A 24,602-nucleotide genomic window follows, 5' to 3' on the forward strand; every position below is an offset into this window, starting at 1 on the left:
GAATTTTAATGTAACATGATATTTTTAGTGTAACATGGAATAAAAGTGATGTTGTTTGGAAATCCCTTCATTGCTGTTTTTCCTACATATAGACAAATTACGGTAGACGTGCAGAGTGTCCTGTACCATCCGCTGTCCAGCCTCCTGGGGGGAGGTGGTATTTTTCTGAGTTTAGCACAGACAAGTGAAGTTTGACGTTTAACCAGAAAGTTTAATCATTACAATGTTGATCTGATAACAATGAGACAAACAAGAAGTTTAGGGATTTCATCTGGGACTGAGCACCAAAACCGTACAGAGCAAGAGCCTGCCAGCATCTACCTCCAAGACAAGCAAGGACTGCCAACGGACTTGGTGTGAAGATCTGCAGGTATAGAAATGATCCAGCTGATCTCTCATACAAATCACACTGAGATAGATGAAGACACCAGTAAGGAAACTTTATCTCATCTTATGCTAGATGCTTTACCAAAGAAATAAGTACAATACCATATGGAAGGGTCAGAGGACACTAAATAGGAGATGATTGGAGGACAGTGTATGTAAGATGGTTTAAGGAAAGAAGAAAGTTAGAGGGCAGTAGGTATGAAGTGGCTGGAAGACAGTAGGTATGAAATGATTGGAAGACACAAAATATGAGATGGTTGGAAGACAACAAGTATGAGATGGTTGGAGGACAGAAAATATGAAATGGTTCGATGACAGTAGGTATGAGAGGTTTCGAGGACAGTAGGTATGAGATGGTTAGAGGACAATAGATATTAGATTGTTGGAAGACAGTAGATATGAGGTGGTTGAAAGCCAATAGGTATAAGATGATTAGAAACAGCAAGTATAAGATATTTAGATGGCATTAGGTATAAAATGGTTGGAGGACAGTAGGTATGAGACGATTATTGCAGGACAGTAGGTATGAGATGTTTAGATGGTTAGAGGACAGTAGGTATAAGAAGGTTGGTAGACAGTAGGTGTGAAATGGTTGGAGGACAGTAGGTATGAAATGTTTGTAGGACAGTAGGTATAAGATGTTTTGAGAACAATAAGTATGAGATGATTGGAGAATAGTAGAATAGGAGCCATTTGGAGGACAATAAGTATGGGATATTGAAGGACAGTATGTATGGGATGTTGAAGGACAAGAATGTATGTTATTTTGAAAACCTGAAAACCCATCTCTTCAAGAAAGCCTACAGCCTGCAATAACCATTCTGCTGCCTCACCACCGCCAGAGCTGCTGCACCTCCGACCTTTTGTCTCTTCCCCACTATCCCATAGAATGTAAGTCCGCAAGGACAGGGTCCTCTCCCCTCTGTACCGGTCTGTCACTGTAAACATGTTTACTGTAAATGATATCTATAACCCTGTATGTAACCCCTTTCTCATGTACAGCACCATGGAATTAATGGTGCTATATAAATAAATAATAATAATAATAATAATTTTGGAGGACAGTAGGCATGAAATGTTTTGATGTTTGGAGGACAGTATGTATGGGATGTTGGAGGACAGTAGGCATGAAATGTTTAGATGTTTGAAGGACAGTAAGTATGAGTTGGTTGGAGGACAGTATATATGAGATACTTAGAGCAAAAGTACATATGAGATGGTTGGAGGAAAATAGGTATGAGATGGCTGAAGTACAGTAGATTCGTGTTTGGAGGACAGTAGGTATGAGATGGTTGGAGGACAGTAGATATTAGATTGTTGGAGGACAGTAGATATGAGATGGCTGAAAGCCAAGAAACAGCAAGTATGAGACGTTTAGAGGGCTTTAGGTATAAGATGGTTGGAGTAAAGTAGATATTGGATGATTAGAGGAAATTACATATGAGATACTTATACGACATTAGGCATGAGATGATTGGAGGATAGTAATTATGAGATGGTTGGAGGAAAATAGGTATGATATGGTAGAAGGACAGTAGGTATAAGATGTTTTGAGGACAATAGGTATGAGATGTTTGGAGAATAGTAGATATGAGCTGTTTGGAGGATAATATGTATGGGATGTTGAAGGACAGTATGTATGGGACGTTTGGAGGACACCTGAATTAATGGGGTGTATTCTCTCTTAGAAATAGAGGTGTAGTCTAATGTCATACCCTGGATTACTGAGATGCACAATATATCTGAGCAATGGTTGGTATCCCGTTTTTTTCTGGGTTGCATGTTATGTTGGAGTAATGGGTTATAACCTGGATAACTAGATGGATGTTATGTTGCAATAAGGGATGATATGCTGGATCACCAGGGTGCATGTTCTCTTGAATTGATGGATGATATTCTGGATTACTGGCGGATCAGTTCACTTGGTGAGGAGGTGATATCCTAATTCATTAGGTAATGTTGTGTCTAGTTTTGAACGCTTCTCTTCATGGACCATAGGTATAGACCGTGCCCATCATTGACTCCTCATACACGGTCATTTTCTCAGTTTACACCCGCTTTGTATGTGTGATCTGTATACAGGTTATGTTGGACAATTTGGAGTCTTCAGGAGCCACAGCCTTCTCCATTTCCCTACAATCTTAGCAGTCATTGAGTGGCAGGGAGTTGTAGTTTTGGACTGCTGCCGTCAGGACAAGTTCTGTTTTCTCTATTTTTAGATCACCCACCCTGATATTCCCAGATGTCTAAAGAAGAATATCCAATGATTTATTACCAACAGTTGAATATGCAAGAAGCCTTTCCAGAGAAGAAAAGGGCAGGCACTCTAGTGCCACCTATTGGAAAAGGTCAATAATGACCCTTTAAAGAGCCTTTTCAGCCTTGCCACATCCATTAAAATAGGAAGCCCAAACAGTAGCTCCATTATCAGAAACACTTCAGAGCTTTTTCCCCTTATCATGGTTGGGCTTCCTATCTAAAAGGTCCTTTAAAGGGTAAATATTAACTTTGCTTATTTAAATTTTCAGGGGAGCATTGCAGGGTCTATAAGTCTCTTTACACCAACTTGGTGCTCATCACAAGGAGAAACTTTACTTAGACATCCAGACAATTATTAACAGTAAAGAGTCTTCCAGTAGTTCACATCATAGTGCATGAACCTTCAGACCTTGTCTAACTCTTTGGTTCGTGTTTTCTTCTTTTTACAGGGATTACTTTTAATCAATCACCATCATGAGAGGGACCCGCAAATACAAACACATCATAGACACTCCAGACCCCGGAAAATGGGAGGTAAAAACAAGCTTCCATCACAATGTAACCACAGATATACTGATAGATCAATGTACGATCGTGGGTTGTGAAGAAGACTACAAGACAGTGGTGCTCACACATTTCATGAGTGACAGTATTCTGGTCCTTTTTCCATCTAGCTGGCTGGTTATGAAGAATCTCTGCCAATCAGTGAAAAGTCCAATCCTATTACCAGAGAACTGGACAAAGCTGACGCCAACACGCTGGTCCAGCTCCTACGAGACTGCGACGCTGAAATCTTTCAGGAAGAAGATGAGACCATCAACAATTATCAGGTGGGGAATGGGAAAGAAGAACCTAGAGGTTAGGCCAAGAGAACTATGCACTTGCGATGGTGAATGGACCAAGGATTTAAGGAATGAGAGGAAAACTAGATTGTAAGGCCAGGAAAAGTGAGAAATGAGAGAAGAAACATGGAACGGGAATAAACTATGTGGTGAGGGATGAGAGGTAAACCATACAGTAAGGCCGAGGGAACCATGGGCAGAAGAGATGGTGAGGTGACCAAGGTGGGGAGAGATGTTGAGAAGAAACCATATGGTGAGGGACAAGAAGAAAATCAGGGGGTGAAGCTTAGAGAGTGAATTGTGAGCATGAAAGCTGGGGGAACAAATGGGGTAAAGGTTGAGAGGAGAACCAAGGGTGAGGAATAAGAGGAGAACAATACTATAGAGAGTTGGTATTGGGACAAAAGGGGTGAGAGATGAGCAGAGAACCATGGAGTAAGGCAGAGATAATGCAGGGCATGAGAGATGCATAGGAGAATAACCAGGGAGTGAAGTCAAGAGAGAAAACTATGGACATGAAACATAGTGAGGATACCAAGAGGGTTAGGGCTGGCAGAAGGACCATGGAGTAAAGACGTGAGAGAGAACCATGGACATGAGAGATGGGTTGATAAAAGGGGATAGGATCGGGGGGAACCAAAGGCATTAGAAACAGAACAGAATATATGGATAAAGAACAAGATGAGACTTATAGAGTGAGACCTGAGAGAGTCACAGGAATGAGAGATGGGAGATCAAGGATGGGATAGAAGAGGAGAACCAGTGGGTAAGGTTGGGCGAGAAAACCTAGGGTGAGAGATTAAGGCCTCTTTCACACTTCAGTCTTCTGGCGTCAGTCAAAATCCGTCGTCGCGACGGATCCGTCAAAAATAGTGAAAAATGGAAAAAACTGATCCAGTTTTTCAACAGATCCGTATAGCGGATCCATAAAAAAAACGGATCCATTCCATCTGTCACATCCGTTTTTTCATCCGTTTCTTCTGTTTTTTCTATGGATTTTTTCATATCTCCAAATGGGAGACTTCCAAACGTGATTGGCTACTGAAAAATAATGGAAACCTATATATTGAGTGTTTTAACACCCCATCTTTCAGAGGTTGTAGAGCAAGTGGCAGACATGGAAGGAGTGACCATCTATGCATCTATCCATCAGGCAGGTTGCTGGCAGGCTTCTTGCTTGTATGCTTCTTGCTGGCACATTGAGGAATGAAGCCACATGGCAGGTTTATATAGATTTGGGGCTGTCTGGCCAATTGGCTACTAAATACAGATTTGGAGCATGCTCAGTGTAAAAAAACGGAATCCGTCGCTGGATTCCGTCATTTGATGGACAGCGACGGATCCTGCTCCCATAGGCTTTTATTCTAGCCAACGATGGACACCGCTGGATCCGTCGCTGTCCGACTTTTCAACACAGACAAGAAACGTTACTTTGTCCGTCCTCTCCAGATGACGGATAAACAAATTCCGACGGATCCAGCGCACGACGGACGAAACGTGAGGCCAAATTCGCTGGATCTGTTTTTTTCACAAAACAATGGATTTTGACTGAAACAAAAAGACTGGAGTGTGAAAGAGGCCTAAAGGAGAACCAGAGCCCCCTCCAGTTAGGCACATCACATAAAATTTAGAACTAATCGGTCAGGTTGGTTTTTGTAGAAGTGAATTGGGTACATCTGACAGCTTCTTGTATCCATGGATGAGGACATGTTGTGATGTTTCTGATGAACTCATGATTTCATGGTAACGTCTTGCCGGTGATGGCACACCCACGCTGTATACATCACACTAAGGACATCTGTAGGAGACCGGTAACGTCCTTACGACGTCACTAGATTCATACACATTTATTGTTCGACATCAATATTGGGATGAATTCCAATAATCATAGTACTAGCTGCCATTTATAGTATTCACTGACGTTAACCCTGTGTTCCCCAGAGACTGTACAGCGAATCCATCCTGAAGACTGTCGGGGACATCGCTAAGAAGGTGCAGCAAATCATAGAGGTAAACATGGCTGTATCGAGCATTGACTTGTAGTATATAGTATATACTGCTGTACTTGAGGAAATGATAGGGGCTGATGAGTCTCCTGTCCTGCAGAATCCAGATGATGGCCTCATCGTCCTCAGTGGATGTGGTACGTCTGGCCGGCTGGCAGTGCTCCTTGCGGTGAGTCCTAGTCTTCTCCTCCTTCACCAACACATGGATCTTCATTCCTCAGTTATGAGAGGTAGCCAGTCTTCTCTTCACGTCCAAGTGGCTTGTTATAAATTTTTATGGGTTCTTGTCCCAGTAAACTCTCATTTAGTGCCCACACTTCTGGAGTTCTGGGGGAAACAACTCAAGGACATGGAAAACATACAGGGACCAAAACAGGAGTCATTCTTGGTCAGATGTCCAAGCACTGACCACTGAGCTGTCCACCTCCATAACATCCTCTAATTCTTCATCCTTCTCCATGTTCTGGACTGAGACTTCCTCATTTCATCTCATGATTCCTATCTGTAGAATTCCTTCAACCGTCTGATGAGAGGTCTCCACCAGAGCCCGTGTTATACCTACATTATTGCAGGAGGGGACAGGTGGGTGCCATCATTGTGTGAGTGACATACAATTCACTGTTTTTTTCTGGTAGAGATTAAACTTTTGAGGTACCTTATTTAATCTGCAGATCTATTGTGACAGCTCAGGAAGCTCCTGAGGACAACCCTATCCGGGGACAAGAGGAGCTGCAGAAAGTAAGTGACCACCAGGAAAATCATGTGCAATCTGCTTCATAGTCCATGATATACCTGCAGTTGACAGTCCCAGAACCTACAGACTGGATCTGATCAGAATCAATCACCGCTGTGTTTATGGTGAAAGGATTCTCAGACTGAAATAAGTGATCCATATCACTACTATACTATTACATCTGACCCAATATTAAAAGGATTATCCAAGACCAGCAAAACATGGTGGCTTTCTGCTAAAAACATAACTCCTTGCCTTGGGTTGTACCTAATTTGCTTGCAGTAGAGGGTAAGCTATCTTCTACTGTCAATGTGACTGCTGCCTATCTTGGCTCACACAGTAGAACAGAATCATAACTAACCGTTTCCCCACCAGTGATAATGTGATAGTCTTCTGTTTTACAGCAGGCTGTAAAGTGAGATGGTTCTCTGTAGTACAGCCAGTTGTTCTTCATCCTCCCCTAACCCCATTTTTGCTTCTCTCATATCCTCCTCTTCCTTCTCCATCCTCCTCTACCTCTTGTTCCTCTTCATGTTCCTTCTATTTCCTCTTCTTCTTCCTTCTCTTCCTCTTCCTTCTCCCCTTTCTTCCTCTTCTGTGATGGGGGTGGGTGTTGACTCACTGGGCCACTGGTCGGGCTTACCCTGGAGGGGCGTGACTAACTGACTGGTTGTGAAGATAGGCTTGGGCAGTCAAGGTAGTCACCAGGTGCCACTCCAGGTCACTGCTAGGACCTGCAGCAGCTGACTTACGCGTTAAGGCAGAAATGAGAGGCACAGAGGACGACGACAAAGGCGGGTTCAGGTGGGCAGCAGAGGTTCAAGATAAGAAGTCGAGGTCATGAGCAGAGAGATTAGACAAAAACAGGTAAACAAGCTGGATCAGAAACAGGAGAGTCAAAAAAAGAATGAACCTAGACAGGAAATTGGTGACTAACTGCAAAAGTACCTAAGTTCAGGCAAGGTGTGTAGGCAGGAGCAACCTAATATATTCCTTACTGGTAGGGGATAGGACAGGGAAGCAAAACTCTGCAGATCACAGCAGGTTAAATTATTTCAGAGTCTGGCCGCACCTCCCTATAGCCAGGTAGAGACTCTCTAGCAACAGGAGGATTTAGCAGTACTGAGAATGCTGCAGGAGGTAGTTCTGCTAGACTGCCTGACACTGGGAGGAGCAGAGCGGCAAACACAGTGAGAAGGATGGCGCCCATTAACAGTCCAAGTCACAGGTGTGACACTGTCATGATCTCTGCAGGCAGAGATCATAGCAAGCCTATAGAGGGACAAGCTCTCGGAAGATGGAACTATACTGACCATGAACTAAGCCTGCCGCGCAACTAGAAATAGCCAGGTAGCATTTCCTATTTATCGCTAGATGCCCAGCTCTGGCCTAAGACCTAAATAGCTAGCAGAGGGAAATATAAGACCTGGCTCACCTCTAGAGAAATATTCCAAAGAAGACAGTAGCCCCCCACATATAATGACGGTGAGTTCAGATGAAACAACAAACGCAGCAGGAAAATAGTCTTAGCAAATTTGAGGTCCGCTTACTAGATAGCAGAAGACAGATAGTATACTTTCATGGTCAGCAGAAAAACACTAACAAAACACCATCCAGAGATTACCTTAAACTCTGGCATTAACTCATAACGCCAGAGTAGCAATCCCTGATCAACGAGAGCTTTCCAGACACAGTAACAAAACTTCAGCTGTGAACTGGAACAAATAGGCAAAACAAAACATGGACAAAAGTCCAACTTATCTCGTAGTTGTCTAGAAGCAGGAACAAGCACTGAGAGGCATCAGATAACATTGTTGACCGGCAAGAAACCACCAGAGAAATGAGCTTAAATAGCGACACCCACTACTGATGGAATCAGGTGAAACAGGAAAGAGGATGACAAGTCCAATTCCACAAGCGGCCACCGGGGGAGCCCAGAATCCAAATTCACAACAGTACCCCCCCCTCAAGGAGGGGGCACCGAACCCTCACCAGATCCACCAGGGCGACCAGGATGAGCCCTATGGAAGGCACGAACAAGATCAGAAGCATGAACATCAGATGCATTGACCCAAGAATTATCCTCCTGGCCGTAACCCTTCCAGTTGACCAGATACTGGAGTTTCCGTCTGGAAACACGAGAGTCCAAAATTTTCTCCACAACGTACTCCAACTCACCCTCAACCAACACCGGAGCAGGAGGCTCAACTGAAGGTACAACAGGTACCTCATACCTGCGCAATAACGACCGATGAAAAACGTTATGAATGGAAAAGGACGCAGGGAGGTCCAAACGGAAAGAAACAGGATTAAGAATCTCCAATATTCTATAAGGGCCGATGAACCGAGGTTTAAACTTAGGAGAAGAGACCCTCATAGGGACAAAACGAGAAGACAACCACACTAAATCTCCAACACAAAGCCGAGAACCAACACGACGATGACGGTTGGCAAAACGCTGAGTCTTCTCCTGGGACAACTTCAAATTGTCCATAACCTGCCCCCAGATGTGATGCAATCTCTCCACCACCGCATCCACTCCAGGACAATCCGAGGATTCCACCTGACCGGAGGAAAATCGAGGGTGAAACCCCGAATTACAGAAAAACGGGGACACCAAGGTGGAAGAACTGGCCCGATTATTGAGGGCGAACTCTGCCAATGGCAAAAAAGCAACCCAATCATCCTGGTCAGCAGAGACAAAACACCTCAGATATGTCTCAAGGGTCTGATTAGTCCGCTCGGTCTGGCCATTAGTCTGAGGGTGAAAAGCAGATGAAAAAGACAAATCTATGCCCATCCTAGCACAGAATGCCCGCCAAAATCTAGACACAAATTGGGTACCTCTGTCAGAAACAATATTCTCAGGAATACCGTGCAATCGGACAACATTCTGAAAAAACAGAGGAACCAACTCAGAAGAAGAAGGCAACTTGGGCAGAGGAACCAAATGGACCATTTTAGAGAAACGGTCACAGACCACCCAGATGACAGACATCTTCTGGGAAACAGGCAGATCTGAAATAAAATCCATCGAGATGTGTGTCCAAGGCCTCTTAGGAATAGGCAAGGGCAACAGCAGTCCGCTAGCCCGAGAACTACAAGACTTGGCCCGAGCACAAACGTCACATGACTGCACAAAGACTCGCACATCTCGTGACAGAGAAGGCCACCAGAAGGATCTTGCCACCAAATCCCTGGTACCAAAAATTCCGGGATGACCTGCCAATGCAGAAGAATGTACCTCAGAGATGACTCTGCTGGTCCAATCATCCGGAACAAACAGTCTATCAGGCGGACAACGATCCGGTCTATCCGCCTGAAACTCTTGCAAGGACCGCCGCAGATCAGGAGAAACGGCCGACAAAATTACTCCCTCCCTAAGGATACCTGTGGGTTCAGAATTACCAGGAGAGTCCGGGTCAAAACTCCTAGAAAGGGCATCTGCCTTAACATTCTTAGAACCCGGTAGGTATGACACCACAAAATTAAAGCGAGAAAAAAATAAAGACCAGCGCGCCTGTCTAGGATTCAGGCGTCTGGCAGTCTCAAGATAAATCAAATTCTTGTGATCAGTCAATACCACCACCTGATGCCTAGCCCCCTCGAGCCAATGGCGCCACTCCTCAAACGCCCACTTCATGGCCAAAAGCTCCCGATTCCCAACATCATAATTCCGCTCTGCGGGCGAAAATTTGCGAGAAAAGAAAGCACAAGGCCTAATGACGGAGCAGTCGGAACCTTTCTGCGACAACACTGCCCCAGCTCCGATCTCCGAAGCGTCAACCTCAACCTGAAAAGGCAGATTCACATCAGGCTGACGCAACACAGGGGCAGAGGCAAAACGGCGCTTAAGCTCCTGAAAGGCCTCTACAGCATGAGGGGACCAATTAGCAACATCAGCGCCTTGTCTGGTCAAATCAGTCAGTGGTTTAACGACATCCGAAAAACCAGCAATAAATCGGCGGTAAAAGTTGGCAAAGCCCAAAAATCTCTGAAGACCCTTAAGAGAGGAGGGCTGAGTCCAGTCACAAATAGCTTGCACCTTGACGGGATCCATCTCAATGGAAGAGGGAGAAAAAATATACCCCAAAAAGGAAATTTTCTGGACCCCAAAAACGCACTTAGACCCCTTCACACATAAAGAATTAGACCGCAGAACCTGAAAAACTCTCCTGACCTGCTGGACATGAGAGTCCCAGTCATCAGAAAAAATCAGAATATCATCCAGATATATTATCATAAATTTATCCAGAAAATCGCGGAAAATATCATGCATAAAAGACTGGAAAACTGAAGGGGCATTAGAAAGACCAAAAGGCATGACCAAATACTCAAAGTGGCCCTCGGGCGTATTAAATGCGGTCTTCCACTCATCCCCCTGCCTGATCCGCACCAAATTATACGCCCCACGAAGATCAATTTTAGAGAACCACTTAGCACCCTCTATACGAGCAAACAAATCAGTAAGCAATGGCAATGGGTATTGATACTTAACAGTGATCTTATTCAGAAGCCGATAATCAATACATGGTCTCAAAGAGCCGTCTTTTTTTGAGACAAAGAAAAACCCAGCTCCCAAGGGAGAAGAAGATGGACGAATATGTCCCTTTTCCAAAGACTCCTTTATATATTCCCGCATAGCAGCATGTTCCGGCACAGACAAATTAAACAAACGACCCTTTGGATATTTACAACCCGGTATCAAATCTATGGCACAATCGCACTCACGGTGCGGAGGTAACGACCCAAGCTTGGGTTCGTCAAAGACGTCTTGATAATCAGAGAGGAACTCAGGGACTTCAGAGGGAATGGACGACGAAATAGAAACCAAAGGTACGTCCCCATGAATACCCTTACATCCCCAGCTCAACACAGACATTGCTCTCCAGTCCAAGACTGGGTTGTGAGACTGCAACCATGGCAATCCCAGTACCAAATCGTCATGTAAATTATACAGCACCAGGAAACGAATAATCTCCTGGTGATCCGGATTGATACGCATGGTTACTTGTGTCCAGTATTGTGGTTTATTATTAGCCAATGGGGTGGAGTCAATCCCCTTCAGAGGAATAAGAGTCTCCAAAGGCTCTAAATCAAAACCACAACGATTGGCAAAGGACCAATCCATAAGACTCAGAGCGGCGCCAGAGTCAACATAGGCGTCCGTGGCAATGGATGACAAAGAGCAAATCAGGGTTACAGACAAAATAAACTTAGACTGAATGGTGCCAATGGAAACAGACTTATCAAGCTTCTTTGTACGCCTAGAGCATGCCGATATAACATGAGTAGAATCCCCACAATAGAAACACAATCCATTCTTCCGTCTAAAATTCTGTCGCTCGCTCCTGGACAGAATTCTATCACACTGCATACTTTCTGGCGTCTTTTCCATAGACACCGCCAGATGGTGCACCGGTTTGCGCTCCCGCAGACGCCTATCAATCTGAATAGCCATTGTCATGGACTCATTCAGACCTGCAGGCAAAGGGAACCCCACCATAACATCCTTAACGGCATCAGAGAGACCTTCTCTGAAAGTTGCCGCCAAGGCGCACTCATTCCACTGAGTAAGCACAGACCATTTACGGAATTTTTGGCAGAAAACTTCAGCTTCGTCTTGCCCCTGAGATAGTGCCATCAAAGTTTTTTCTGCCTGCAGTTCCAAATGAGGTTCCTCATAAAGCAAGCCCAAGGCCAGAAAAAACGCATCCACATCGCGTAACGCAGGATCCCCTGCTGGCAATGAGAAGGCCCAATCTTGAGGGTCACCCCTGAGCAAGGAAATCACAATCCTAACCTGCTGAGCAGGGTCTCCAGCTGAACGAGACTTCAGGGACAAATAAAGCTTACAATTATTTCGGAAATTCTGGAAGCTAGCTCTATTCCCTGTGAAGAACTCCGGCAAAGGAATTCTCGGCTCAGATACCGGAGCATATACCACAAAATCTTGTAAATTTTGTACTTTCGTGATGAGATTATTCAAACCCGCAGTTACACTCTGGAGATCCATTATTGTCAGGTGCACACAGAGCATACAGAGATTAGGAGGAGAGAGAGAAAAAAGACTGCAGCAAGGCAGACTGGAGGAAAAAAAAAAAAAAATTCCAGCAGACTACTTATAACTCTCCTTTCTCAACCTGGGTCTTTAACACTTTATTGGCCGGTCAAACTGTCATGATCTCTGCAGGCAGAGATCATAGCAAGCCTATAGAGGGACAAGCTCTCGGAAGATGGAACTATACTGACCATGAACTAAGCCTGCCGCGCAACTAGAAATAGCCAGGTAGCATTTCCTATTTATCGCTAGATGCCCAGCTCTGGCCTAAGACCTAAATAGCTAGCAGAGGGAAATATAAGACCTGGCTCACCTCTAGAGAAATATTCCAAAGAAGACAGTAGCCCCCCACATATAATGACGGTGAGTTCAGATGAAACAACAAACGCAGCAGGAAAATAGTCTTAGCAAATTTGAGGTCCGCTTACTAGATAGCAGAAGACAGATAGTATACTTTCATGGTCAGCAGAAAAACACTAACAAAACACCATCCAGAGATTACCTTAAACTCTGGCATTAACTCATAACGCCAGAGTAGCAATCCCTGATCAACGAGAGCTTTCCAGACACAGTAACAAAACTTCAGCTGTGAACTGGAACAAATAGGCAAAACAAAACATGGACAAAAGTCCAACTTATCTCGTAGTTGTCTAGAAGCAGGAACAAGCACTGAGAGGCATCAGATAACATTGTTGACCGGCAAGAAACCACCAGAGAAATGAGCTTAAATAGCGACACCCACTACTGATGGAATCAGGTGAAACAGGAAAGAGGATGACAAGTCCAATTCCACAAGCGGCCACCGGGGGAGCCCAGAATCCAAATTCACAACATGACACCTTCCTCCTCATTCTCTTTGGTCTTACTTATTTTACTAGTTTATCTCTCATTTTCCCCCTCGCTTTTTGCTTCTCTTATATCCTCCTCATCCTTCTCCTCCACCTCTTATTTCTCTTCCATTTTCTTCTTTTCAACCTCTTCCTTCTTCTCCCTCTTCTTGCTCTTTCTCGTTCCTTCTCCTCTTCTTTCTCCTCCCGCTCCTCCTCCTCCTATTCGTTTTCTTCTTGCTCTTCGTTCTTCCTCTTCTCTTTCTTTGTCTTTTTCCTCTTCCCTTTCCTTCTCCATCTTCTTGTTGTTCCTTCTAATTTCTTTTCCTTCCTCCTCTTTGATCTTGCTTAGTTTTCTGATATATCTCTCGCTTTCCCTCTTGTTTTTCATATCTCCCATATCCTCCTCTTCCTTCTCTTTCCTCTTCCTCTTTGGTTTTGCTCAGGTTTCAGGCTGATTCTTCATCGCCTCTCCTGTTTTACAGTTCTCTCATATCTTCTTCCTTTTCTCCTTCCTTCAGTCTCATCCTCATGACGTTCCTGTGTTTCTAGGTCTGCGAAGGGAAGAAGAAGGTGGTGTTTATAGGGATCTCGTGCAGTCTGTCTGTGAGTACTTGGCCACTTCTTCACGAACATGCAATGGTGCCATCCATGATCAGTCTGGAGCCGTTTTCCCTGCCCTGATCTGATGTCTCTAGCGCTGATTTATTGGGATGTTGGGAGTGCTCACCTCAAAATCCACTCTGTTTTCTGTACATTCAGTCATATTGGATGGGTCTGGTCACGACTCATTACAAACCAGAATGAACTCACAAAGGAGCTGTTCATAGATGTTAGGCGTTCCTTCACTTGGACCATAGGTCCCTTTCCTGCCCCAGTCTTGAGTCCAAATAGCCTGTTCTAGTTATAGTGGTGGGTATGTGCCCTGTTGTGAAATTGGATTTTGGGCTCCCCCGGTGGCCACTGGTGGAATTGAACTTGTGTGCATCATCCCCTCTGTTCACCTGTTCCCATCAGGATGTGGGAGTCGCTATTTAACCTTGCTCCTCTGTCACTTCCATGCCGGTCAACATTGTAATCAGAAGCCTTTCTGTGCATGTTCCTGCTTCTAGACAACTCCCAGCTAAGTGGACTTTTGTCCTTGTTTGTTTTTTGCATTTTGTTCCAGTTCACAGCTTCAGTTTCGTTTCTGTGTCTGGAAAGCTCTTGTGATCTGAAATTGCCACTCTGATGTTATGAGTTAATACTAGAGTCTTAAAGTAATTTCAGGATGTGTTTTGATAGGATTTTTAGCTGACCATGAAAGTGCCCTTTCTGTCTTCCTGCTGTCTAGTAAGCGGACCTCGATTTTGCTAAACCTATTTTCATACTACGTTTGTCATTTTCATCTAAAATCACCGCCAATATATGTGGGGGCCTCTGTCTGCCTTTCGGGGAAATTTCTCTAGAGGTGAGCCAGGACTGTATTTTCCTCTGCCAGGATTAGTTAATCCTCCGGCTGGCGCTGGGCGTCTAGGGATAAAACGCAGGCTACGCTACCCGGCTACTGTTAGTTGTGCGGCAGGTTTAGTTCATGGTCAGTTTAGTTTCCATCCTTCCAAGAGCTAGTTCTTATGTTTGCGGGGCTATGTTCTCTTGCCATTGAGAACCATAACAGTTTGACCGGCCCGCAAAGGGTTAAATTAATTGGCAGAGAAAGGAGAGAAAAAAGAAGTCTGCTGAAGATTTTTTTTTTTTTTTTCTCCTTCAGTTCTGAGTGTGCTTGTAATTGAATCACTTGCAAGTCTGCCTATATTGCAGCCTTCCTCTCTCTCTCTCCTTCTAATCCTGGAATGGCTCTGTGTTCACCTGTTTAAAATGGATATTCAGAGTTTAGCTGCAGGTTTGAATAATCTCACCACGAAAGTTCAAAATTTACAAGATTTTGTTGTTCAGGTTCCTATATCTGAACCTAGAATTCCTTTGCCTGAATTTTTCTCGGGGAATAGATCTTGCTTTCAAAATTTCAAAAATAATTGCAAGTTGTTTTTGTCCCTGAAATCTCGCTCTGCTGGAGATCCTGCTCAGCAGGTCAGGATTGTGATTTCCTTGCTCCGGGGCGACCCTCAAGATTGGGCTTTTGCATTGGCTCCAGGGGATCCTGCGTTGCTCAATGTGGATGCGTTTTTTCTGGCCTTGGGGTTGCTTTATGAGGAACCTCATTTAGAGCTTCAGGCGGAAAAAGCCTTGATGTCCCTATCTCAGGGGCAAGATGAGGTTGAAATATATTGCCAAAAATTCCGTAAATGGTCTGTGCTTACTCAGTGGAATGAGTGCGCCCTGGCGGCGAATTTCAGAGAGGGTCTCTCTGATGCCATTAAGGATGTTATGGTGGGGTTCCCTGTGCCTGCGGGTCTGAATGAGTCCATGACAATGGCTATCCAGATCGATAGACGTCTGCGGGAGCGCAAACCTGTGCACCAGTTGGCGGTGTCTACTGAGAAGACGCCAGAGAATATGCAATGTGATAGAATTCTGTCCAGAAGCGAACGGCAGAATTTTAGACGAAAAAATGGGTTGTGCTTTTATTGTGGTGATTCAACTCATGTTATATCAGCATGCTCTAAGCGTACTAAGAAGCTTGATAAGTCAGTTTCAATTGGCACTTTTCAGTCTAAGTTTATTCTATCTGTGACCCTGATTTGTTCTTTATCATCTATTACCGCGGACGCCTATGTCGACTCTGGCGCCGCTTTGAGTCTTATGGATTGGTCCTTTGCCAAACGCTGTGGGTATGATTTAGAGCCTCTTGAAACTCCTATACCTCTGAAGGGGATTGACTCCACCCCATTGGCTACTAATAAACCACAATACTGGACACAAGTAACTATGCGAATTAATCCGGATCATCAGGAGATTATTCGCTTTCTTGTGCTGTATAACCTACATGATGTGTTGGTGCTTGGATTGCCATGGCTGCAATCTCATAACCCAGTCCTCGACTGGAAAGCTATGTCTGTGTTAAGCTGGGGATGTAAGGGGACGCATGGGGACGTACCTTTGGTTTCCATTTCATCATCTATTCCCTCTGAGATTCCTGAATTCTTGACTGACTATCGTGACGTTTTTGAAGAACCTAAGCTTGGTTCATTACCTCCGCACCGGGAGTGCGATTGTGCCATAGATTTGATTCCGGGTAGTAAATACCCTAAGGGTCGTTTATTTAATCTGTCTGTGCCTGAACATGCTGCTATGCGAGAATATATAAAGGAGTCCTTGGAAAAGGGACATATTCGTCCTTCGTCATCTCCCTTAGGAGCCGGTTTTTTCTTTGTGTCTAAGAAAGATGGCTCTTTGAGGCCGTGTATTGATTATCGGCTTTTGAATAAAATCACGGTTAAATATCAATATCCGTTGCCACTGCTGACTGATTTGTTTGCTCGCATAAAGGGGGCCAAGTGGTTCTCTAAGATAGATCTCCGTGGGGCGTATAATTTGGTGCGAATTAAGCAGGGGGATGAGTGGAAAACCGCATTTAATACGCCCGAGGGCCACTTTGAGTATTTGGTGATGCCTTTTGGCCTTTCAAATGCCCCTTCAGTCTTTCAGTCCTTTATGCATGACATTTTCCGTGATTATTTGGATAAATTTATGATTGTGTATCTGGATGATATTCTGATTTTTTCGGATGACTGGGACTCTCATGTCCAGCAGGTCAGGAGGGTTTTTCAGGTTTTGCGGTCTAATTCCTTGTGTGTGAAGGGTTCTAAGTGCGTTTTTGGGGTGCAAAAGATTTCCTTCTTGGGATACATTTTTTCCCCCTCTTCCATCGAGATGGATCCTGTCAAGGTTCAGGCTATTGGTGATTGGACGCAACCCTCTTCTCTTAAGAGTCTTCAGAAATTTTTGGGCTTTGCTAACTTTTATCGTCGATTTATTGCTGGTTTTTCTGATGTTGTTAAACCATTGACTGATTTGACTAAGAAGGGTGCTGATGTTGCTGATTGGTCCCCTGCTGCTGTGGAGGCCTTTCGGGAGCTTAAGCGCCGCTTTTCTTCCGCCCCTGTGTTGCGTCAGCCTGATGTTGCTCTTCCTTTTCAGGTTGAGGTCGACGCTTCTGAAATCGGAGCTGGGGCGGTTTTGTCGCAGAGAAGTTCCGACTGCTCCGTGATGAAACCTTGTGCTTTTTTTTCTCGTAAATTTTCGCCCGCCGAGCGGAATTATAATATTGGGAATCGGGAGCTTTTGGCCATGAAGTGGGCTTTTGAGGAGTGGCGTCATTGGCTTGAGGGGGCTAGACATCAGGTGGTGGTATTGACCGACCACAAAAATTTAATTTATCTTGAGTCCGCCAGACGCCTGAATCCTAGACAGGCGCGCTGGTCGTTGTTTTTCTCTCGGTTTGATTTTGTGGTGTCATACCTACCGGGTTCTAAGAATGTTAAGGCGGATGCCCTTTCTAGGAGTTTTGAGCCTGACTCCCCTGGTAATTCTGAACCTACAGGTATCCTTAAGGATGGAGTGATATTGTCTGCCGTTTCTCCAGACCTGCGGCGGGCCTTGCAGGAGTTTCAGGCGGATAGACCTGATCGTTGCCCACCTGGTAGACTGTTTGTTCCTGATGATTGGACCAGTAAAGTCATTTCTGAGGTTCATTCTTCTGCGTTGGCAGGTCATCCTGGAATCTTTGGTACCAGGGATTTGGTGGCAAGGTCCTTCTGGTAGCCTTCCCTGTCACGAGATGTACGAGGCTTTGTGCAGTCTTGTGACGTTTGTGCTCGGGCCAAGCCTTGTTGTTCTCGGGCTAGTGGTTTGTTGTTGCCCTTGCCTATCCCGAAGAGGCCTTGGACGCACATCTCGATGGATTTTATTTCAGATCTTCCTGTTTCTCAGAAGATGTCTGTCATCTGGGTGGTGTGCGACCGTTTCTCTAAGATGGTCCATTTGGTTCCCCTGCCTAAGTTGCCCTCTTCTTCCGAGTTGGTTCCTCTGTTTTTTCAAAATGTGGTTCGTTTGCATGGTATTCCGGAGAATATCGTTTCTGACAGAGGAACCCAATTCGTGTCTAGATTTTGGCGGGCATTCTGTGCTAGGATGGGCATAGATTTGTCTTTCTCGTCTGCTTTCCATCCTCAGACTAATGGCCAGACCGAGCGGACGAATCAGACCTTGGAGACATATTTGAGGTGTTTTGTGTCTGCAGATCAGGATGATTGGGTTGCTTTTTTGCCTTTAGCGGAGTTTGCCCTCAATAATCGGGCCAGCTCTGCCACCTTGGTGTCTCCTTTTTTCTGTAATTCGGGGTTTCATCCTCGATTTTCCTCCGGTCAGGTGGAATCTTCGGATTGTCCTGGAGTGGATGCTGTGGTGGAGAGGTTGCATCAGATTTGGGGGCAGGTAGTGGACAATTTGAAGTTGTCCCAGGAGAAGACTCAGCTTTTTGCCATCCGCCGGCGTCGGGTTGGTCCTCGGCTTTGTGTCGGGGACTTGGTGTGGTTGTCTTCTCGTTTTGTCCCTATGAGGGTTTCTTCTCCTAAGTTTAAGCCTCGGTTCATCGGCCCGTACAAGATATTGGAGATTCTTAACCCTGTGTCCTTACGTTTGGACCTCCCTGCATCTTTTTCTATTCATAATGTTTTTCATCGGTCATTATTGCGCAGGTATGAGGTACCGGTTGTGCCTTCCGTTGAGCCTCCTGCTCCGGTGTTGGTTGAGGGCGAGTTGGAGTACGTTGTGGAAAAAATCTTGGACTCCCGTATTTCCAGACGGAAACTCCAGTATCTGGTCAAATGGAAGGGATACGGTCAGGAGGATAATTCTTGGGTGACTGCCTCTGATGTTCATGCCTCCGATCTGGTCCGTGCCTTTCATAGGGCTCATCCTGATCGCCCTGGTGGTTCTGGTGAGGGTTCGGTGCCCCCTCCTTGAGGGGGGGATACTGTTGTGAAATTGGATTTTGGGCTCCCCCGGTGGCCACTGGTGGAATTGAACTTGTGTGCATCATCCCCTCTGTTCACCTGTTCCCATCAGGATGTGGGAGTCGCTATTTAACCTTGCTCCTCTGTCACTTCCATGCCGGTCAACATTGTAATCAGAAGCCTTTCTGTGCATGTTCCTGCTTCTAGACAACTCCCAGCTAAGTGGACTTTTGTCCTTGTTTGTTTTTTGCATTTTGTTCCAGTTCACAGCTTCAGTTTCGTTTCTGTGTCTGGAAAGCTCTTGTGATCTGAAATTGCCACTCTGATGTTATGAGTTAATACTAGAGTCTTAAAGTAATTTCAGGATGTGTTTTGATAGGATTTTTAGCTGACCATGAAAGTGCCCTTTCTGTCTTCCTGCTATCTAGTAAGCGGACCTCGATTTTGCTAAACCTATTTTCATACTACGTTTGTCATTTTCATCTAAAATCACCGCCAATATATGTGGGGGCCTCTGTCTGCCTTTCGGGGAAATTTCTCTAGAGGTGAGCCAGGACTGTATTTTCCTCTGCCAGGATTAGTTAGTCCTCCGGCTGGCGCTGGGCGTCTAGGGATAAAACGCAGGCTACGCTACCCGGCTACTGTTAGTTGTGCGGCAGGTTTAGTTCATGGTCAGTTTAGTTTCCATCCTTCCAAGAGCTAGTTCTTATGTTTGCTGGGCTATGTTCTCTTGCCATTGAGAACCATAACAGTGCCCCTGGCACTCAGGACTGGGAACTCATGTCCAATGGTCCTCCAGCTATCTTCTCCCCTTTCCAAATGGTGAAACCACTCGTACATGAAAGAGACAATGCCCTACATCCCACAGTGGACCAAGCGGAATATTATTTAACAGACACAAACTAAAACTGCTCTCATTCTCCAGGATACAGATTAGGGATTGGCTTGGATAGGGGTCCATAATGTAAATATAATAACCCCCCACCCCCAAATACTCCACACTTATCTGCCACCAAAATTATAATTCATTGCAAAAGCTTTCCTACCCCCAGTCCTGGCTTCTTCCATGTCACTGGTGACAGTTGGTGGTTGTCTTCATCTAGGAGCCTGACTGATGTTCTGATGACTTTATGGTGGTCATTTCTCTGTCCTGTCTTCACAGGCTCCATTCATTGCTGGTCAGCTGGACTTCTGCATGAAGAACCTGGATGTGTTCCTGCCAGTCATTGTAGGGTTTAATACAGTCTCCATGGCCAGGTGGGTGAAGTGTCCATGGTCAGGGTTTAAAATGATGTTTTAGGGTTCTGGTGCAATAATGTGCCCAGAATATGATAAGATGACCTGTCCAGGGTTTGGGGGGAAGAGGTGTCCTAAGTCAAGTGAGATGCGTTTCCAGGATTTGGTGGGATGAGTTGTTTGGGCTTTGGTTGGAAGACGTGTCTGGTGAGATGATGTATCTGAGATCCGGTAAGAGGTGTCCAGGGTCCAGTGAGATTATGTGTTTGGGGTCCAGTGTGATAATGTATCCAATGTACAGCTGGATGAGGTGTCCGGGAGTCAAGTGGGATGAATTATCAGGGGATCCAGTGGGATGAATTGCAATAAGATCCAAAGGGAGTAGGTCTCTGAAGTCTGGTTGAAAGAGGTATCTGGTGAGATGAGGTGTCTGGTAGTCAACTGGGATGAATTGTCAAAGGATCAAGTGGTATGAAATTACTAGGGTTTGGGGGTGAGAGGTGTCTGGGGTCTGGTGGAATGAGGTATCTGGAATCTGGAGGGATGAGGTATCTGGGCTCTGGTGGGATGAGATGTATTGGGTCTGATGGGATGAGGTATCTGGAGTCTGATGGGATGAGGTATCTGGAGCCTGATGGTATGAGGTATCTGGGCTCTGATGGGATGAGGTGTATTGGGTCTGGTGGGATGAGGTGTCTGGGCTCTGATGGGATGAGGTATCTGGAGCCTGATGGGATGAGGTATCTGGGCTCTGATGGGATGAGGTATCTGGAATCTGGTGGGATGAGGTATCTGGAATCTGGTGGGATGAGATGTATTGGGTCTGATGGGATGAGGTATCTGGGCTCTGATGGGATGAGGTATCTGGAATCTGGTGGAATGAGGTGTATTGGGTCTGATGGGATGAGGTATCTGGGCTCTGATGGGATGAGGTATCTGGAATCTGGTGGGATGAGATGTATTGGGTCTGATGGGATGAGGTATCTGGAGTCTGATGGGATGAGGTATCTGGGCTCTGATGGGATGAGGTATCTCTGCTCTGATGGGTGAGGTGTATTGGGTCTGGTGGGATGAGGTATCTGGGCTCTGATGGGATGAGGTATTGGGGCTCTGATGGGGTGAGGTATCTGGGCTCTGATGGGATGAGGTATCTGAGCTCTTATGGGTGAGGTGTATTGGCTCTGGTGGGATGAGTTATCTCTGCTCTGGTGGGATGAGGTATCTGGAATCTGATGAGATGAGGTATCTGGGCTCTGGTGGGATGAGGTATCTGGGCTCTGGTGGGATGAGGTATCTGGGCTCTGGTGGGATGAGGTATCTGGGCTCTGATGGGATGAGGTATCTGGGCTCTGGTGGAATGAGGTATCTGGGCTCTGATGGGATGAGGTATCTGGAATCTGGTGGGATGAGGTATCTGGGCTCTGATGGGATGAGGTATCTGGAATCTGGTGGGATGAGATGTATTGGGTCTGATGGGATGAGGTATCTGGAGTCTGATGGGATGAGGTATCTGGGCTCTGATGGGATTAGGTATCTCTGCTCTGATGGGTGAGGTGTATTGGGTCTGGTGGGATGAGGTGTCTGGGCTCTGATGGGATGAGGTATCTGGGCTCTGATGGGATTAGGTATCTGGGCTCTGATGGGTGAGGTGTATTGGGTCTGGTGGGATGAGGTGTCTGGGCTCTGATGGGATGAGGTATTGGGGCTCTGATGGGATTAGGTATCTCTGCTCTGATGGGTGAGGTGTATTGGCTCTGGTGGGATGAGGTATCTGGAGTCTGATGAGATGAGGTATCTGGGCTCTGGTGGGATGAGGTATCTGGGCTCTGGTGGGATGAGGTATCTCTGCTCTGGTGGGATGAGGTGTATTGCGTCTGGTGGGATGAGGTGTATTGGGTCTGGTGGGATGAGGTGTATTGGGTCTGGTGGGATGAGGTATCTGGGCTCTGATGGGATGAGGTATCTGGGCTCTGATGGGTGAGGTGTATTGGGTCTGGTGGGATGAGGTATCTGGGCTCTGGTGGGATGAGGTATCTGGGCTCTGGTGGGATGAGGTATCTGGGCTCTGGTGGGATGAGGTATCTGGGCTCTGGTGGGATGAGGTATCTGGGCTCTGGTGGGATGAGGTATCTGGGCTCTGGTGGGATGAGGTATCTGGGCTCTGGTGGGATGAGGTATCTGGGCTCTGGTGGGATGAGGTATCTGGGCTCTGGTGGGATGAGGTATCTGGGCTCTGATGGGATGAGGTATCTGGGCTCTGGTGGGATGAGGTATCTGGGCTCTGGTGGGATGAGGTATCTGGGCTCTGATGGGATGAGGTATCTGGAGTCTGGTGTGATGAGGTATCTGGGCTCTGGTGGGATGAGGTGTATTGGGTCTGGTGGGATGAGGTATCTGGAGTCTGATGGGGTGAGGTGTACAATGTCTCGTGGGATTGTGAAGTGTCCAGGGTTTGGTGGGATGAGGTGTCTGGAGTCTTTTAGGGAATTCTTCACGATCAGGTAACTAAAGGACCGGGGTTGGACAACCTCAGAAGGCAGCCTCTCATCAGTCATGTTAATTCCCAGGAGTGACAGGATTGAAGGTTGGAACTCCACTTTTCGGCAAGTGGCAGAGCAGATAAAGAACCTCCAAGACACTCAGCGAGCATTTGTCCTGAACCCTGCTGTGGGGGTAAGTTCACACAACGTAGACTTTGTATCGTCTAGATGTCTGGTTCCATGTCTGTCCATGCAGAGTAGCGGCTGTCCACGTTCTGATAGTCCATGGATGGCTCGGTTATAGTATTGCATCCTCGCTGACTCATGAATTCCTCCTTGTATCTTGTATGAAGACCTTCCCTCCTAGAGACTAATACTATAACGTGTGAAGTCATCATGATCACGGCAACTCTGTACTCCATGGCGTTACCTGCCTAAACAATTCCTCCATGAAGTAGCTGCTTTGTTTTCCCTGTGTCACAGCCTGAAGGTCTCTGCGGCTCTTCGCGGATGAAGGGTGGAAGTGCCAGCAAGATCCTGTTGGAGACGCTGTTCCTGGTGGCACACAAGGCCAGCTCCAAAGTGGAGGTGACAGAGAAGTGAGTGAGGGGGCCAGTATCAGGGGTGGACGGAGCCCTCAGGGGTCGGTATCAGTGGCTGAGCTCGCACTGGGCCAGCGGTCTGCTGAAAAGCTCTAGAGATATAAAGCCATCCTGCTCTCCAGAGAGTCACGGCGTCTTCTGTCTACATGCAGGTGTCTGCTGGAAATCCTCCGGACCTACGAGAGAGCGCACAAGGTGACCTATTCCAACAGCAAGAAGATTGCTGCACTCCTCAAGCAATCAGCGACAAGGTAGTGCGAGGCCTTCTAATGTTTATCACTTATCACTCTCCCATAATGACAGCTCTGTGCTGTGCTGTGTAGAAATATGTGATTCTTCAGAATTTGCTTTAGTCTGTGCCTGATGAAGGGATCTGTGTAGTCTTGAAAGCTGCAATTTGTTACCATCTTTTCAGTTAGCCATTAAAAGGTATCAACCACTGAGGACTCTCAATTCTACATATTTTTCTACTGTTGTACATAACATTGGCCACACGATGGCAGCAAAATGTACTAAACTAGAGCAAATGCAGAGAATGCAGTTACCAAACACGACCAGAAAGTGTCAGCGAAGAATAACAGATGATCACTGCTGCAGTTATTATAACACATTATTATTATTATTAGTTATTTATATAGCACCATTGATTCCATGGTGCTGTACATGAGAAGGGGCTACATACAGATTACAGTAAGCAAACTAACAATGACAGACTGATACAGAGGGGCGAGGACCCTGCCCTTGCGGGCTTACATTCTACAGGATTATGGGGATGGAGACAGTAGGTTGAGGGTTGCAGGAGCTCCAGTGTTGGTGAGGCGGTAGCTCCAGTGTTGGTGAGGCAGTAGCTCCGGTGTTGGTGAAGCGGTAGCTTCGGTAGTGATGAGGAGGCAGCGGGGTCGGTGCAGGCTGTAGGCTTTCCTGAAGAGATGAGTTTTCAGGTTCCGTCTGAAGGATCCGAATGTGGTTGATAGTCGGACGTGTTGGGGCAAAGAATTCCAGAGGATGGGGGATATTCGGGAGAAGTCTTAGAGGCGGTTGGGTGAGGAGCGAATAAGTGTGGAGGAGAGAAGGAGGTCTTAGGAGGACCGGAGATTACGTGAGGGAAGATATCGGGAGATTAGTTCAGAGATATATGGAGGAGACAGGTTATGGATGGCTTTGTAGGTCAGTGTTAGTAATGTGAACTGGATACGCTGAGGGAATGGAAGCCAGTGAAGAGATTTGCAGAGGGGGAAGTGGAGGAGTAGCGAGGAGAGGTATGAATTAGTC

General features: G+C 46.0%; 1 protein-coding gene across 1 annotated transcript in view; it reads left to right on the top strand.

The window, feature by feature from the left end:
* Positions 1-250: 250 nt before the first annotated feature.
* GCKR (glucokinase regulator) overlaps positions 251-24,602 on the top strand; it is a 94,572-nt gene continuing 70,220 nt past the window's right edge. Inside the window, exons 1-12 of the mRNA XM_077291939.1 lie at positions 251-370; positions 3,096-3,180; positions 3,321-3,476; positions 5,430-5,498; positions 5,595-5,663; positions 6,003-6,076; positions 6,166-6,232; positions 13,668-13,721; positions 20,175-20,269; positions 22,816-22,921; positions 23,212-23,327; positions 23,483-23,581. Coding sequence (XP_077148054.1) covers positions 3,121-3,180; positions 3,321-3,476; positions 5,430-5,498; positions 5,595-5,663; positions 6,003-6,076; positions 6,166-6,232; positions 13,668-13,721; positions 20,175-20,269; positions 22,816-22,921; positions 23,212-23,327; positions 23,483-23,581 — 965 coding nt within the window. The 5' untranslated portion in view covers positions 251-370; positions 3,096-3,120. The remainder of the gene's footprint in view (positions 371-3,095; positions 3,181-3,320; positions 3,477-5,429; positions 5,499-5,594; positions 5,664-6,002; positions 6,077-6,165; positions 6,233-13,667; positions 13,722-20,174; positions 20,270-22,815; positions 22,922-23,211; positions 23,328-23,482; positions 23,582-24,602) is intronic.

This window comes from Ranitomeya variabilis, chromosome 2, assembly GCF_051348905.1.
Source record: "Ranitomeya variabilis isolate aRanVar5 chromosome 2, aRanVar5.hap1, whole genome shotgun sequence".
NCBI classification, from domain to species: domain Eukaryota; kingdom Metazoa; phylum Chordata; class Amphibia; order Anura; family Dendrobatidae; genus Ranitomeya; species Ranitomeya variabilis.